The sequence below is a fragment of the Ceratotherium simum genome, chromosome 18 (assembly GCF_057802395.1).
Source record: "Ceratotherium simum simum isolate JZ-2026a chromosome 18, ASM5780239v1, whole genome shotgun sequence".
NCBI classification, from domain to species: Eukaryota; Metazoa; Chordata; class Mammalia; order Perissodactyla; family Rhinocerotidae; genus Ceratotherium; species Ceratotherium simum.
Window position 1 is genome coordinate 4,342,108 of NC_141917.1, and position 17,019 is coordinate 4,359,126.

The 17,019-nt window shown below is 41.4% G+C and overlaps 1 protein-coding gene across 1 annotated transcript in view; it reads left to right on the forward strand.

The window, feature by feature from the left end:
• The window catches only part of ADAMTS16 (ADAM metallopeptidase with thrombospondin type 1 motif 16), a 163,313-nt gene that overhangs the window by 35,962 nt on the left and 110,332 nt on the right, over positions 1 to 17,019 (forward strand). Inside the window, exons 4-8 of the mRNA XM_087443099.1 lie at positions 3,066 to 3,348; positions 6,858 to 7,057; positions 8,522 to 8,605; positions 10,783 to 10,942; positions 13,140 to 13,245. Coding sequence (XP_087299225.1) covers positions 3,066 to 3,348; positions 6,858 to 7,057; positions 8,522 to 8,605; positions 10,783 to 10,942; positions 13,140 to 13,245 — 833 coding nt within the window. The remainder of the gene's footprint in view (positions 1 to 3,065; positions 3,349 to 6,857; positions 7,058 to 8,521; positions 8,606 to 10,782; positions 10,943 to 13,139; positions 13,246 to 17,019) is intronic.

Sequence of the window (17,019 nt, forward strand, 5' to 3'; positions counted from 1 at the left end):
CAGAAAGAGTGTAAAAAGTAGGGCAGCAGGCCTGAAGCAAAGATGTGTTTGGGGTGATTGTGGTGTTGGGGTTCACCAACACTCGGGCTTCAGAGGAATCTCATACTGTACAGCGAAAAATCTCTCAGAACCCCCCTGAATTATCAGAAGAGAATCAGAGATCATCAGAGTGAAGTATGATATTTTACATTTTCTTTCATTAATTCAGCAAAGCTTTTTTGTATGTTTACTATAGGTCGTGTGTTTAAAATACATTATTGTTAAGTCTTACAAACTCAGGTAGCTATCCATATATCCACTTCCTAGATGACAAAACAGCACAGAGAGGCGTGGTAAATCATCCAAAGTCACAAAGTAATGTTAGAATTGGATGATAGATGCTGGGCATATGACTCATCTGTCCATTCTCTGTGAGTCCACTCAGGCTTGCACGAGACATACTCAATAACATCCACTCCAGAGAACCTACAGGAGCTGACGGTCTTCTAAGGGGTGATTTGAAAAGCAGAGAATTGTTTGCATATCAGAAAAGGATTTTTTTAAGGAAAAAAATGAATTTTTCTCTTCTTTAGTTTAATACTTAAACTAGTTACCTTCAATAGTGTGGAAAACCTCTTTGAGTGGTGTTATTACACGAGGTTGAACACATGGATGATTGCTCATACTAATCCTGGGTTAGTTTAAATGCCAAAAGGATGAAACCCAACTGGCTTTAACTGTTATTTAATTCCCTACTTGGCTGTTTGTTGACAGAACTGCAAACTTTAAAGTATTGCCCTATCCTAGTTTAATTGGTAGACTTCTAGAAGGCCAAAAGATTCCCAAGTCATTCATGTAGAGCGCTGCGTGGGAGGCCACCATCTCCTCCGTGATCCAGGGCATAAATTCCAGGTATTTCACCTTTCCACTGCTGGGGACATTGGGGCCCCAGGAGGTCTGCCTCCCGTGGTGCTGATGGTTTCACTGATAGTTCACCAGCTTTACCTTCCTCTTCCGCCTTCCCACCAGCTGAAACACTAAGGCCAGGTGCTTAATCTCTGAATGTATGATAAGCCCCGTCGCCCCTTTCTTGTACGTCTCCCACCCCCACCCCTACTGTCCCTGAGAGTTGTATTTGGTCCTTTCCCAAGATCTAAGAAATGCTTCCCCATGCCTGTCATGTACAACTATTCAGACTCCTGCAGGACAGCTCAGCCCACCACAGCACTTCATTAGGTGGGCAATGATGCTCACTAAGCACCCCCCAAATGAGAATCAGACTCGGGATCCTAAATCAATGCACATTTAGAACAGGCACCCATGCATCAGCACCTTTGAGTGCCTAATAAATGTCTGACTCTGTGTACTAAATTATCAAAATTACTTTGAAAAACATCAGCACATTTATAATACTGTAGTTCAGTATTGGGGAGTTCTAAATACTATCTAAATAGTTCTGTAGGAGTAAGTAATTCTATTCTGAAATTATAAAGGTATTTAAAAACACGTATAAGGATTTTAAAAATTCATCTGTAGTCCCATGATCTAGCAATACCTTTGGCATTTTTTTAAGTAAGGCTGCACACAGATTTTAAAAACTTGAGAAATGCAGAAAGATATAAAAATGAACGTGGAATTTTCCTCTTGCATTTCTCCCACTCTACTTTCTCTCCCTGAAGACAACCACCATTAATAATTTCTCATCAGTCCTTCTGGGAAAATTCTTTAAGTATAGTTGCACACTTTTAAAAATGAATGCTTTTAGGGTCACACTATATACTTTATTATACACTTTTAAAAAATTTAACACCTTTTGGAAACTCTATAGTATAAACCTTAAATGTACGGGTTTTTAACTTATTCTGATTTTGTTCAAATCCCTACACTATGTTTCCTAGCCAGGTGACCTTGAAAATGTTATTTGATCATTTTACCACTCTATTTCCTTACCCACAGGAGGAGGGTGATAATGACTCCTACTTCACAGAGTTGCTGTGACTGATAAACAAGGTATTATATAGAAAATACTGGCCACAGTCTCAGGAACTCAAAAAAAATGTTAATTCATGAGTATTTTCAGTACATAATTATCTTGTCTTTTTTAATGGTCAGGTACTCTCCAAATACATAAATGTACTTTAAGAAAATTACCCTGAATTAATTGGTAAACATTTAAATTATTTATTGTTTTTATTATTTTTTGTTTTTTCTGTACTTTTACATTATTATAAGCAATGATGCAATAGACATTCATATATATTTATCAATATTGGAGAAGTGCCTACAAGAAGTATTTGGCAAGAATTCCAGAAGGTTCAATTCCTAAGACTGATTTGTCCATTTTCGATGTTGATAGACATGGAGGAGAGCTATGGCGGCCACCTCCTGAGTCGGCCCAGTTTATACCTTCCAGAGTCTCACAGAGCCTCCTTGTTCCCAGTTCTCTAACAATCAGGTTTTAAAAATATTTGTGACTCTAAAGGGTAAAATGTAGTCTGTCAATTTTGTCTCCTGTGAGAGATTTTTAGTGTTGTTTATGCTACTTTCATTGTCTGTTATGTGGACACGTTTAGCATTTTTTATAAAATCGGTTCTTTCCTATTTCCTTAATATCTTGCTTAGAAAGACCTACCTGATTCCCTAAGAAATTCTTTTACACTTTCTCCTGAATTAATTTTAAGTTACACTTTTATAGAAAGTGTTACATTATATTCAGGTTTTAACAGAGGTTTGCAAATTGCTATATTAGGATTGTAATTTTACCTCTTTATTTGGGACCCCTCCAATATTAATGTCTAAGTTTGTGAATGCGTGTTTTCTTCTCCATTATTTGGATTGAGTTAGTCGACGTTGGTATGTCCTGAGCTCCCTCTCTGTTCCTGGAGTCAGGTCATGGAGCATCTGCACCCGAATCTTTCTGAAAGGAAGCACATGGAAAGAGCCCAGACATGAGCCTTTCCCATCCCTAGTTCTCAACCCAGCAGTGTGAACTCTTTCAACATATGTCCTCACAGGAGGGAACTGCACGTTGGTAAACAGGTAATAAACAAGTCATGCCCATTTCTGTCTTTCTCTCATTTTTCCAGTCAGGCATGATAAGAACACAAGAAGCAGATTACTTCTTAAAGCCACTTCCTTCACACGGAGCAGGGAGCCTCAATGACTCGGCTGGGAGTGAGCGTCCCTCCCACATTCTGTACAAGAGATCCACAGAACCGCAGACTCTGGGGGCTCCCCAGGTAATGATGATCGAGAGGAAGCGGGAGCTGGAAAACCACCACCTCTTCTCCCACGAACATCAACCCTTGCACAGTAGCTTTAACCTCAGGCGCCCACAAAAGCAGCACTTCTGTGGAAGACGCAAGAAATGTATGTAAGGGCGATTCTTTTTGTGTATTTAATGATTCGGATGTTTATGTAAGCCAATGCAATATTTTTAATTTTCTTCAAAGTATGTCTGCCTGCGAGATGAAATTTTTCGACTATCATTGCTAAACTTACGTGATGATTCCAAAGAGAGCCCATTATCCGTAAGTTCAGTAGAAAACATCTCTCCGTAGTGGATGGATGGATGGATGATGGTAGATGTTTTTTTAAAGAACGGTTCCCTGGGCAGATTAAATGACACACTGCTCTCAAATGCAGACTCCACTGGACGTCTTCAAAAGAACTCTGGCATGTTTACTTAGTAATTCTATATTTTTGAGGTTTAGATTTATTAAACCCCACATAGTTTTCCTTCTGGAGTAATTTATCTCTATACATATTTATAGCCTTTACTCCACCATATCCAAAGGACAGATACCCTTGACATAATTTACCTACAGTTTATCACCAAGCCTTTATCAAAGTCTTTTTTTGGTCGTGAACACTTTGGAGGTGATGTGTTATTCACATTTTATGTAGGAACTTCTCACAAATTCAGGATTAGAAGTTCAGTGTTTTCTGGAACTTCCCTCCGTTCCTTCAGCTTTCCCCTCAAGCATCACTTCATTAAACCTTCCCGCAGTGAGCCTCTGGGAATCCCGTCTTCCCCCATCCCCATCTCTCTCTGCTGTCTGACCTCCTTGGCTGCTATACCCAGCACCCTAAAATAGAGGTGGGCCTTTGCAGGTGCTCCATAAATATTGAGAGAGAGAGTGAATGACCCATGATCACTGGGTACCTACAACAAAAGAAGAGTACCATTTAATCTGTCAGCAGCTGTGTGTCCTCTGAGCTCATATCATCCTATAAATAAAAGTCTCATGCTATATTGAAATGGACTTGAAAATCTCAAACCCAAATTGACTAATTCAGTGGGCTTGGTCTCATGAGAGGCAGCAGGAAGAATGAAGTTGACAACGAGGAGAGGGGAACAGCAGTCTGAGAAAGTCAGGGAAGACAGGGAAGACGGGTTGAATGGGTATTAGAACAAGGCATACTTAGCAACAGCAGCTTGAGGCTGCATGGCCCAGGAGAGGCAGAGGAAAAAGTGGCAGGGGACAGGGCCAGGCAGAGTTGGGACCAAGATGGGGGGCTAAGGCATCAATTGACAAGCCCAGAGCCAGGATTCATGTTGACAGGGCTCATGGTGTGGGTGTGGTCAGAACAGGGCAAATTCCATGTAGCAGGGATGAAAAATTAACTTCACTCCTGGATCTGGGCAGGAAAGATGGGTCTTCACCTTTTTGACAGGCCACCCCAGGGTCTGAAGCAAATGTAGAAATGTGCCCTGAGAAAATCTGGAGACGCTGACCATTTTGAAATGAATGCAACCCTTTCATTTTTATCTGTAGGTGCTAAAGAGTCATTCAGCTGTGCATGCAGGGCAGCAAAATGATTCTGCTTGGTGTGGCTGTGTGTGCACACATGTTCATGTGTGTATGCATGTGTATGTGTGTGTGCACATGTAGGGATATGTTACCTGAGAGACATTTCAGAATCTCAATAGTGGGAGTCACTTGGTGGGAGGCAGTTATTTGAAAAAGACTGATAAACTGTATAATAAGTTTTGTATTTGCAAAATGGAAAAAAGTAGCCATTGTTTTCATAATAAAACTAGAAAAGGAAAACTGGACAAAATGTCTCTTGTTGGTGGAAGACATTGGTGATCAATATGGTGCTGTTTGGTTTGCCACATAGTTCTGTCCCCTCCTGGCTGGGCACATGGCAGTTCTGTCCTCCTGGGCCCCTGAGTGGTGGGGGGCCACGTGACTGGCAGAATTGATGCACATTTATTCCAGGCTGAAGCATTTAATTCTTAGGTCTCTCGTTATCTGTGCATGGATATTTCCATGTTGTCCGTGAAGCTCTGGACTTCTCTGGAAGAATCCTGGTCTTCTGCTCAGTGGCATTCACACTTACAAGAATTCTTCCCTATTAGGTCTCTGGTTCAGAAAATGAGAGATTTTTCTGTGTGTTTAGACCTCTGTTTGCGGAAAAGGGCAAAATTGCTTAAAATCAACAGCGACGCTGAGCCTCAGCGAATGAGTGAACCTCGTGAATCAGTCTGCTCCTCCAGATGCAGGCGTGGCTGATGGGTTTTCACCTGGGACTCACGTGTTTTGGGGAAAATGCTGCAAGTACCATATTTAGGGGCAAGAGATTTGCTCTGAGGGGCTTGTCAGAGCCCTGGCCAGTGAGGTCACCACCCCCGTTGTTTCTGCCCCTATGCCCAGTGCCGGGGAACATGCAGAGCTGTTGCACTCCTCTGCTGTGTCTGCTTTCAGCCTGCACACGTTTTTCCACAAGTGGAAATTGAGACCAAGGGCCCTGGGACAATGCTGCCAGATCTGAAACCCATGTCCAAGCTTTTCTAGGGAGAGAATGTGAGCAAGTTGTGTTCACTCCCTGTGCCTCCATGGCCTCATCTTTCTCTACCTGGGGCTGGTGTGGAGATTGAGTTACACATACACAACACTTAGAGTGGAGTTCATGTCTATGAAAATTGCATCAGCGTTAGTGGCGCATGATGAATGCTTACCAAACGTTAGCTGGTGTGATGATTATCCTCCAAAAGGTTCATTTAGGTTTGGAAATGTTTTAGCAGAGATAAAATGCATTGGATGCGAGTACTAGTCAAACAAAATAACATCTTCTAGCAGAGTGTTCCGTGAATAGAGTTGGCATTATTTTTGGATGCTAAATTTGTGGGTATTTTGAAGTCTACTTTCACATGAAACAATTCTATCCACATTTTCTGAGGCATACACTAAACCTAATCATTTTTAACATAATGCTAATTTACTGATTATAAATGCCAATCTATTTTTAAATGGATTACTCCAAGAGGACAGAGTATGTTTTGTCTTCTAATTAAATTAGGTAGACATTTATGGTGCCTTCTAGGAAATTCAGCTCTGCAGTGAAGTGGATCTATCTTAAGCAGTTTATAAGCCATTTGAAACAAATATAGACAAACCAGTTATGTGTCCAGACATGGGAATCAGCTTTAAAAACTGTCAGCTCATTAAAAGTCTTCAAATAAGAAAATAATGCAAGACAGCACTCTTTTTTGTAACTGTTAGTTCCATTGCTTTGTCGATAAGTCTCTTGTGGAGCCCTGTTCCACAAATCCCTGTGCTTATAGTCTTTGCACATTGTACTTCTAGACACTGGAACTTCAGAGCTAGAGAGGCCCTATCTTGTTGTTTTAAATCAGGAAAAAATTGCACTAAGGTAAATATAGCAATGATTTCCATGACATCTAGACTGCATGAACTTTATTTAAATTCAGTGTTCCACTTTAACACAAGTTTTGCTTCCCAGAGTTTTAAGGGTTATGTGGTTCTTATCATGAACATTCATTTTTAAAATCCAGTTTCTATAAAACAAGTTCCACCGCCGGTTTTGCGTGACAGCTCTTACTTTCATTTGCTCTCCAACGTCCCTCCTAGACATGCCAAAGCCTCCCAGGGATGACCTTTTCATCTTGCCTGATGAGTATAAGTCTTGCTCACGGCACAAGCGCTCTCTTCTGAAGTCCCATAAGAATGAAGAACTCAATGTGGAGACGCTGGTGGTGGTCGACCGAAAGATGATGCAAAACCACGGCCATGAAAATATCACCACCTACGTTCTGACGATACTCAACATGGTAGGAACGTCCATCTTGTTGAGGTCACCATGTGTAGTTATACCTGATAGTGTGTGTGTGTGTGTGTGGGTGGGTGGTTGTGTTTTCCACCCTACTTTTTACTTGTGGGTTTCTGTCTCGTACGTAAGAAATATTTTATCTGTGATAACTCCTTCACTTTTCCTATGCTCCAATCAAAAGAGCCATTTTCAGAATTTCAGAGAATAAAGAAAGGAAAGAGAACAATTTGACCTTCTCTGTAAGCTGGTGACGTGTACTGGTGTCTTCGTTTACCAAAAATCTATAAGAGAATGCTGAGACATTTGAGTACAGTAAATGTTTATCAGCATTCTATGTGCGATTTTAGATGGCTGTATAGAAATAGCCATCTTTACAGGAATATTAATGTTCAAATATTGAATATACACTATTTTATCTACAAAAACAGAAAAACAATACAACCTTTAGAATATCATCTCAGATAAAATGTGTCTCTGTTTCCGATTGGCAGTGTAGTAACTATGGAAGAGTGATATATACTAAGAGGGGTATACCAAGCCCCATTTCACCTAAGTGAAACCTAGATCACAGAAGACAAAATCTTGGGTCACTAAAGATTTTAAAATATAGTTGCGAGGACAAAATTTTTAAAATATGTTTTATGTTCTACCTCAGTACACAGAATACCCCTAAATGTGTATCATTTTCCCATGGTGCTGAATGGTTGTTGTTGCTAGCATCATTTTTTGTAGACTGAACCATGTGGTTTATGATCTCCCAAGGAACTGAGGGAGACGTAGACATAGAGACACCCTACCACTGCACCTTAGGGAGGCGAGGACAGCAGGGCCAAAGATTCTCTGGTTTGTGGAAGTATTGCCTCTACTCTGTAGAGCTTTTCCAATATTCTACATCGTGGTGCCCAGTCAGCTCCCTGTTGCACCCCACGCTGTTGAACTGTCCTTGCTTGTCACCCAAAATGCCCTCTAATCATTCATTTCCACATCCGCGATCATCATCTCTGATATTTGCCTCTTTCTTTGATAATCTTCTTCCTACATTTTTCCTTCTGTTTCTTGTATCCTCTTGGTCTTTTCCCAAGAATTTTCTTATGCTTCTGGAATCCCTTGCCAGGAAAGCTTGTGGAGTGCTCACCTATGTCGCCATCACTAAGAGTAAAAAAATTCTCCTTCTGTTCTAATGAGGATGCTTACCAACTCTGATGCCTTGTAATCCCTTCATTGGTGTTTGACAAGAGGTGGAACCCACCTCCCAAAACTTTAGTTTTTACTCCCAGGCGCAATGATAAGGAGTCAACAATTGGTTGTTAGATATTTCTACACCTGCCTGTGTAGCAGTATAAGAAATATAATGTCACTGAAGAACAAGGAAATTGGCCTTCAGCTGCAGGCTCCAGACCAACTAAGGGCTGAGGGTAAACAGTGCCATTTATGGGGACTGATGTGGATTGCCTGTCTTTTTCAGGTGTCTGCTTTATTCAAAGATGGAACAATAGGGGGAAACATCAACATTGCAATTGTGGGTCTGATTCTTCTGGAAGAAGAACAGGTATCCTATCGTTGAAATCAGCAGTTTTATTTTCCAGAAAAATAAATGCAAAATAATGCTTTGTTTACCTTAATATAATCCTTCTATGGATTCTTCTCTTTCCCCTGGAGACAAATTTTTTTTTAATATTTTGTGTCTAATGCAATGAGTTGCTTGTCAATTCCTTTAGTGATTATTTGATTTTTTCTATTTTTTGTACAGGGGTAGTTAGGAATCCTCTTTAATTTGACTTATGAGAAAATGGAATAGAAAAGCTGCCTTAAATATATGGGTGGGAAACACACTGGAATGCAAAGTGCAAGATGTGTCCTCAGCACCCTCGTGAGCTTTTAGGATGCCGGGTGGAAATTGGGCCCTTTTTGTCTTTGGTAGAAGAGTGAAAATATCACTGTAGCCTAGAAGTTAAGCTGTACTGTGTGACATCGCACTGCTTTACTCTGTTACTTCCCAACTCCCAAGACTGATCCCACTAAAGCTCACCTCCTTCAGTCTTAGGATTTTATTTTCATAGAGATTCTGGAATGTGGAGCACCTGTCTCTCACTGCATACAAAAGCCCAAATTGTGCTGGATCTTGGTAGCAGTGGGTAAAAGAATCTCCTTTGCCTCCATTGCAGAGCCCCTGTGTAAATGCACAGACACGCACTTCAGTTCACAATGAGGACATATATGAACATTTTGTGGCGTAAGTGATGGGCAGCGTCTTCGCCATGAAAGGCTCCTCCTTCTATTTGGCCCCAAGCTGATCACTGATTCAGCACGGGAGAGCGAGCCTGGGCCCATGTCAGGCACCCTGCATCCTGTTCCACCTTGCTGATGTCTTAACAGAGTCTCCTATTAGGCAGGCTTTTCTTGTTTATAAAACAAATCATTTTTTAGGTGAAATCTAAGATCCTTCCTGAGATCTAAGATGGCTTCAGACTTTAATGTTCCGAGGTGCGGCTCTTTTTCTGTGCGGGGTGAGACGTGCACGGGCAGGGCTACTTCTAGCCTGAATAGTCAGGAAGATGCAACTTCATTGTCTTTTGTGTGAGTGTGTGTCTGGGGAGGGGAGGCTGCACTGGCAGGGCTTCTCAGGTGACAGGTTAATTATTCCTTGTATTAAATCGTTTTCACCTTGGAATTCATCCAAGCTGCAAAGAATAAGCGAGGTTATCGTTTGATCGTCCACCTATGTGAACTTTAATTAATGCAGTTTTCCTGGAAATCACCTGCTGAGGAATGTAAGGCATGTCCTGGTGTTGATGTACAGCTTTTAGCTTAGGTGTATTTGGCTGTCTGGGAAGACAAAATAAACACTTAAGGAGAAAACATATTTAGTGTCCGAGAGACAAAAATTTCAACACAACACTCTAGGCATGAACGCTTTAAACGTGTTGCTGTCCTGAAATCGAGGCATTCCCTCTGGTTTTCGCTGACAATCCAGAGGAAAATATAGCATACCTACAAATAAGGTTTAAATAACTCGCTGCAGCCTTCTCTGGTAGATGTTCCTGCCCCTTCCAAATTTTCATTTCTCTCTTATTTCGCTGTTGCTCTGTTAGAACATGGTTTATGTGGATGAGGTTGAATGTCTTCTCTGTATTTTCCTACTAGTTCTAGTCCACTTTCTAGAAATAAAGCCTTGCCAGTTGACTTGACTCTTCTCGTAAACATGTTGCCTCTAGGAAAGCGACTTAATTTAACACTGTAATAATAAATATTGAAAGTTATAAATTGGAAACCCTACCTGCCCAGGTTGGTTATGAAATAAACATAACACTGTCTATGTGTGTTTTTGTATATGTGCAAAGTCACATATAAATGATTCTGTTGCCTTGTATAATTTTGCAAAATGTTTTACAAAGATTTTGAATACAAAAATTCGTGCACATAAATCATCTTTCCTGGGTCAGTGAAAATACATTCAGGGTCGGCTAAATACATCCCAACTGTTTTTGTACAGAACTAGAGAAATGCACGTGTGTCTACATTGAATCTGTACAGGTTTTATATGATACACCCTCCTTTGGATTTTAATACATAAAATGGGTATAATAGCTTATATGCCGTTCAGATCCATCCATGTATTTGAAATCCAAGTTAATGATAGTTTGCTGTGATGACAATGCCAGTAACAATTGCATTATAACATGTTTTCTTTCTGTTATCATGGGGGTCTTGGTCTCCCTTGCATAGCCAGGGCTTGTGATAAGCCATCATGCGGACCACACCTTAAGTAGCTTCTGCCAGTGGCAGTCTGGATTGATGGGGAAAGATGGAACTCGCCATGACCACGCCATCTTACTAACCGGTCTGGACATATGTTCCTGGAAGAATGAGCCGTGTGATACTTTGGGTAAGATCTTCCATTAGAGTTTTGAGGAACACATATGAGCTAAGCACCTTCAGTGGCCTAGGATGTTGAATATTCTTGCCCCCATTCCAAATCTACAAGTGGTAGCTGCTGCTGAGTACAATTGTAAAGAATAGACTCACTTTCCTGTTTAACCTTTGGCCAAACATAAAAGTATGCATTTATTCATCAAAAGTGATTATTTCATAAGGAAAAGTCCCTCACAGTTTCAAGAGATTCTGTCTCTTCTAACTTAAGAAATATTTCTTGGGGGCCAGCCCCGTGGCTTGGCAGCTAAGTGTGTGAGCTTCACTACTGGCGGCCGGGTTCAGATCTCTGACGCTCACCGATGCACCGCTTGTCCGGCCATGCTGAGGCGGTGTCCCACATACAGCAACTAGAAGAATGTGCAACTATGACATACAACTATCTACTGGGGCTTTGGGGAGAAAAAGGGAAAAAAAAGGAGGAGGATTGGCAATAGATGTTAGCTCAGGGATGGTCTTCCTCAGCAAAAAGAGGAGGGTTGGCATGGATGTTAGCTCAGGGTTGATCTTCCTCACAAAAAAAAAAAAAAGAAAGTATTTCTTTCACTTCTTCTTTTGAAGTATGAGAATGTATGAGATGACATAAATCTCACCCCATGTATGAGAATGGGGTCAAGTGTCTCATTATGTGGCAGAAATGGTACATTTGTGAATATTTGTAGGGGTGCTACAGCAATATTATATCCCCATTTTCCCATTTGTCTAGAAATGTCTCAATCATAGCCCTTATTTTACATGTTTTTGGGTCTGGGTGTGTCTTGGATGTTTTTCCAAATAGTCAGCATAAAGCACAGTGGCTTGACCAGGGCTCTCCTGGACATTTTTTTCTAATTCTCCATTTCTTCCCAGGATCTTAGGGAAGAAGGGTCTTCATTATAAAAACATTCAGATAGGACTCAGTTTAATAGAGGTTAGTCCTGACTGCTGGTTCCTAGAAAGGCCTGCTTCCAAGGCTGGTCCTTGTCTGGCCTCTGAGGACTTAGATTCCAGGAGGGTTCCCACCATCCTACCTGATGCACCTCAACTGTTTGTGCAAGTCATGTGGTTTATGTGGAATACCTGCTTTCCTTTTGAGAGTCTGGAATTTGGTTACATGCCAGGCAGAGGGTGCCTATGTGATCAGCCACCAATAAAACCCCTGGACTCTGAGTCTCTAATGAATTTTCCTGGTGGACAACAGTTCACATCTGTTGGAGGAGTTAAGCACATCCTGTGTGGCTCCCCTGGGAGAGGGCTCTTAGAAGCTCCTGCCTGGTTTTCTCCAGCCTTCTCCCCATGCACTTGTTCCTTTTTCTGGTTTTGTTCTATATCCCTTTGTATCCATACTAAGTGAGTATAATAAATGCTGGGTCTGGGAGTCCTCCTGGAGAATCCTCACACCCGGGGGTGGGCTTGGGGACCTCTTGACACACCCATTCTCTACAAACACAGATGTTTGTAGAAAAAGGCAGAAATTCTCCTCCACCTGCAGTGAATCCCCTCTTCTACTTTGCCCCACATATAACCTGTAATATTAACATTTCATAGAGCCAAGAATTGTTTTCCACACAGGGAGAATAAATCCCCTTCCCCACATTATTAAGAGCGCTTTATGCGACTGTCCAAGGGTTTCCCATTTCATATTTCACCAAACGAAGATGAGAACAAAATTTCCCTAAAGGACAGAGAGTAAATATACATATATAATACACCCCCTTTCTTTATTTTACTGCAACACCACTGTGGTATATCTTTTTTTTTTTTTAATTTTTTGTTTATTGCAGTAACCTTGGTTTATGCCATTGTGAAAATTTCAGGTGTACATCATTGTACTTCTATTTCTGCATAGATTACATCATGTTCACCACCAAAATACTAATTACAACCCATCACCACACACACGTACCAAATTATCCCTTTCACCCTCCTCCCTCCCCCCTTCCCCTCTGGTAACCACCAATCCAATCTCTGTCCCTATGTGTTTGTTTATTGTTGTTATTATCTACTACTTAATGAAGGAAATCATACGGTATTTGACCTTCTCCCTCTGACTTATTTCACTTTGCATTATACCCTCAATGTCCATCCATGTTATCACAAATGGCGGGATTTCATCGTTTCTTATGGCTGAGTAGTATTCCATTGGGTATATCTTTGATCTTTATGTCCTGTAGGATTTGCGCCCATAAGTGGAATGTGTAGTAAATATCGCAGCTGTACGATTAACGAAGATACGGGTCTTGGACTGGCTTTCACCATTGCCCACGAGTCTGGACACAAGTAAGTTCATCCCCATGGGAGAGTGGAACCCAGGGTCCTTTCCATCCTGGATGATTGCCATAGAAATACTGATTCATTAGGTCAAGTCTGTAAGAGGAATTCACAATCCAATATCCAATGAGAATGTATCCAATGAGGATGTGATTGTGATTGACAGGTAGGAAATGCTATCACTTAGGTACTTTTTTGTTTTTATTTTAGTGCCTCGTCGTGCACATTCTAAAACTGTGGTGATGCACATGTTTACACTTTTCTCCCTCTGTTCTTCCCTTATGTTCCTGCTCACACATGCGCATACGATGGTTGACAGTTGTATCAATCTCTGCTCCTTTGTCCTGTGTTTTGAACTTGGTCCTGTCGGCTAATTTCATTCCATGATTAGCTCCTGTCAGGGGACTCTAAGTGGTTGAGGACAGTGACAAGCCCTCCAGCTGTTAACTTGTTACTCTTGAGTTTGTGTTCTTATATGTCTTTTATAATTTGTAGAGATGTTTTTTGATTTGGTGTGCCAAGCAGAGTTTGGGGAGTGCAGATATGACAAGAGATAGGGCCTGGTAGGAGCTGGCTTGCTGCCCACATTCCCATATGCCCAGCATTGTTGGTTTTGAAATGGGGCAGCATCAGGGTGAGTGGAGAGCCTGCATCCTTGGCACAGATAGATGCCAGTGCTGGACAAGCAATTCTCAGCATTAATTTTTTTTCTTAATGGGGCCCACTTGCAGGCATCCTGCAATTGCCCTGATTAACATGAGGGCCAGCAGGAGTAATGCAAGTGTTTTCCAGCTGTACTGCAACTGTACTTAAAATTTCCCCTAGAAGATGCACAACAAGGAATTGTAAATTTTTTTATTTTTTACTTTCACCCTGATTTTACTTGCAACTCACAAAACTTGAAAAAGGCAGCATTTGTGATTTGGATTTTGCAAAGCCGACCTCTCTATCCCCTGTTAGAAAATGGACTGAGCCCACTCATATTACCTCGACCTGCTCAAAGCATCTGTGTGCGTGTTTGTGTGTGCATGCCTGTGTGTGTACGCATGGGTGTCCCTGCCTTTAATGGAATCCCATGGAGGCCCTGCCGACTTTGGCTGTGTGTGTGAACTGATGACCTGACAATGAAGGTTTATATCCTATTCCTGATCCCTTCATCATTACAGGTAATGATTGACTTTTTCAGTCCCTTGAAAATTGTACCTACACTTCATAAAGCTTTCAGTTAAATCATAATTGTATTTTTAATAGGCTGCTAGAATTAAAACTTCAAAAACTCTCATTACTTTAACGACATGGGGCTCTTGCTGTCCTCTGAACCATACCAGAATTTAATTAAACAATCAAGGTAAGAAATATGTAAGTCACCAAGGGCTGAGCAAATCAGCACTAGATCAGCAGTTGAGATATGGCCATTGGCAGTGCTGGCAGCTGCAGGTGGTGAATTTAACTGAAGTTAAACTTGATACATCCAAACTGGCCTCTCAGTCTTCAATGTCAACAAGTATCAGCGTTTGCTTTTATTTTTTTCTTAGAAGTCAATTATTAATATTTCTTTTCATCACTAAGGCTGGGTCTAGATGGAAAAATAATTTGTTCCAGAAAAAAGAAAAATATTTTTACTTGCAAGTGGGAATATAGATGGAGGAAAGAAAGGAAGTCTAGATTTCGTTGAAGGGGACCCACTCCTAACAGAATTAACCTCCAGAAAATTATCACCTCCTCCTTGAGCACCTGACGTCCAGAGGACATTGTGTAAGAGATGAAGGAACTGGGAGCTTTGAAGAGTCGATGTCACCGATGAAATAGCTTCTGATCATATTGAAATAGGAAATATATGTGGGAGATGTGCAAATGAATTGCATGTGCAAAAAGCCAAAATGAGTGACAATAGTAAGAATAATAATGACAATAATAATTTTAATACTTACTCTTTGTGAAACATTTCTAGTAGAAGTTGCAGAGCAATTTCACATGTAGCTCAGCCCATAGAAACCACTCAAGACAATCGCTATCTTGCCTTCACTAGCTTAGCAGGTGGACTACACTGAGTATACAGCTAACGTGAGTGAAAGGAATGGGTGAATCAGTCGGGGGGGAGCAAATGAACGAAGGAAGCGTGAATTATTTCCAATGAGTCGTTAGCAACTACATCAAATGGGAGAGGCTGTGGCATAGAAGACTCAGTAATGAAACTCTGTGAATTTTAGTTGAATTGAAGACAAACACATTTATTCAGTTCATTTATTTAATAACTGTTATTTCTTAAAGAAGAGATTATAAGTTTGATGTATGGATCACACATCATAACATAACTAGCATGCTTTTTTGTGTGTGTGAGGGAGTTTAGCCCTGAGCTAACATCTGTTGCTAATCCTCCTCTTTTTGCTGAGGAAGATTGGCCCTGGGCTAACATCTGTGCCCAAACTCCTATACTTTATACGAGATGCCACCACAGCATGGCTCAGCATGGCTTGATGAGCGGTGCATAGGTCCACACCGGGGATCCGAACCTGCGAACCCTGGGCCACCAAAGAAGCGTAGCGCACGCGCTTAACCGCTACGCCACTGGGCTGGCCCCATAAACAGCATGCTTTTATCTTATCCTTGGCAATGAGCTCCAAGCAGAGAATTTTTTTGAGTTCTATACCTTAAGAATTGAAAAGTAATTTTAAATCTATCAATAATTTTATATCTATATAAAATATTCAGTTTCACAGGTGAATTTTACTTCTTCGGTTTTGTCCAGCCAATTTCTTTTACTAAGTTCAGTTGTTTTCATCTTAAGATATCTTGTGGTTTATACGGGGGAGTCTAACCTAAAAATAGAAATTGCTAGGAACCAGCGTTTAGATTTGTGTTGGAAAAGGGACCAAGAGAGGCTGGAACCAGAAGCAAGGCTGTGTGTTCTCCTGGAGTATGTGGGATTGAGTCAGGACTGCCCTTAAGCCAGCAGTGCAGAGAGAGTTTCCTGGTTACATTCAACCACTTGGCACAGGACGTGTGGTTTGCTAGATGTTGTTTGCAGGTATTGAAGAATTGGCACAGGCACATTGAGGGCTGAACTACATGCTTTGGAAAATACGTCATCTGGGCATGACTCCATTTGAAAAATTCCCTTTTGCTAAGGAAAGTCCTGCCATTTGATGGGTAGGGCCCTGGGACACGGATTCCAGGTACATGGTGGATCTCCCACAGCCTAAAGGTGACCAAGACACATCGCTTGGTCTCTCTTCTCTTACCCAGGTTTCCATCTGCAAAACCAACAGAGCCTGTGAGCTCCTTAGCAGTTGTGTGCAGGCACAATTTAAGTGGTATTATTTGAGCTGAGCACGCCTAGTATACAAAATAGGCTTAAAAACTTAACTTGCAGGAGGCCGGCCCCGTGGCGTAAGCGGTTAAGTGCGCGTGCTCTGCTGCTGGCGGCCCAGGTTCGGATCCCGGACATGCACCATTGCACCACTTGTCAGGCCATGCTGTGGTGGCGTCACATATAAAGTGGAGGAAGATGGGCACAGATGTTAGCCCAGGGCCAGTCTTCTTCAGCAAAAACAGGAGGATAGGCGTGAATGTTAGCTCAAGGCTGATCTTCCTCACACACACACACAAAAACTTAATTTGCATTATCGTTTCAGATCATTAAGACAATATTAAAGCATATTTACTGTGCTCAGAAGTATTCATGATCTATCAGTCTATGTCCTGTCATTTTCAGCATTTATGGACCCATTCACTGGGCACAATTTGCATTCTGCCAGCAAAGCATTGTGTAGGATTCTATAA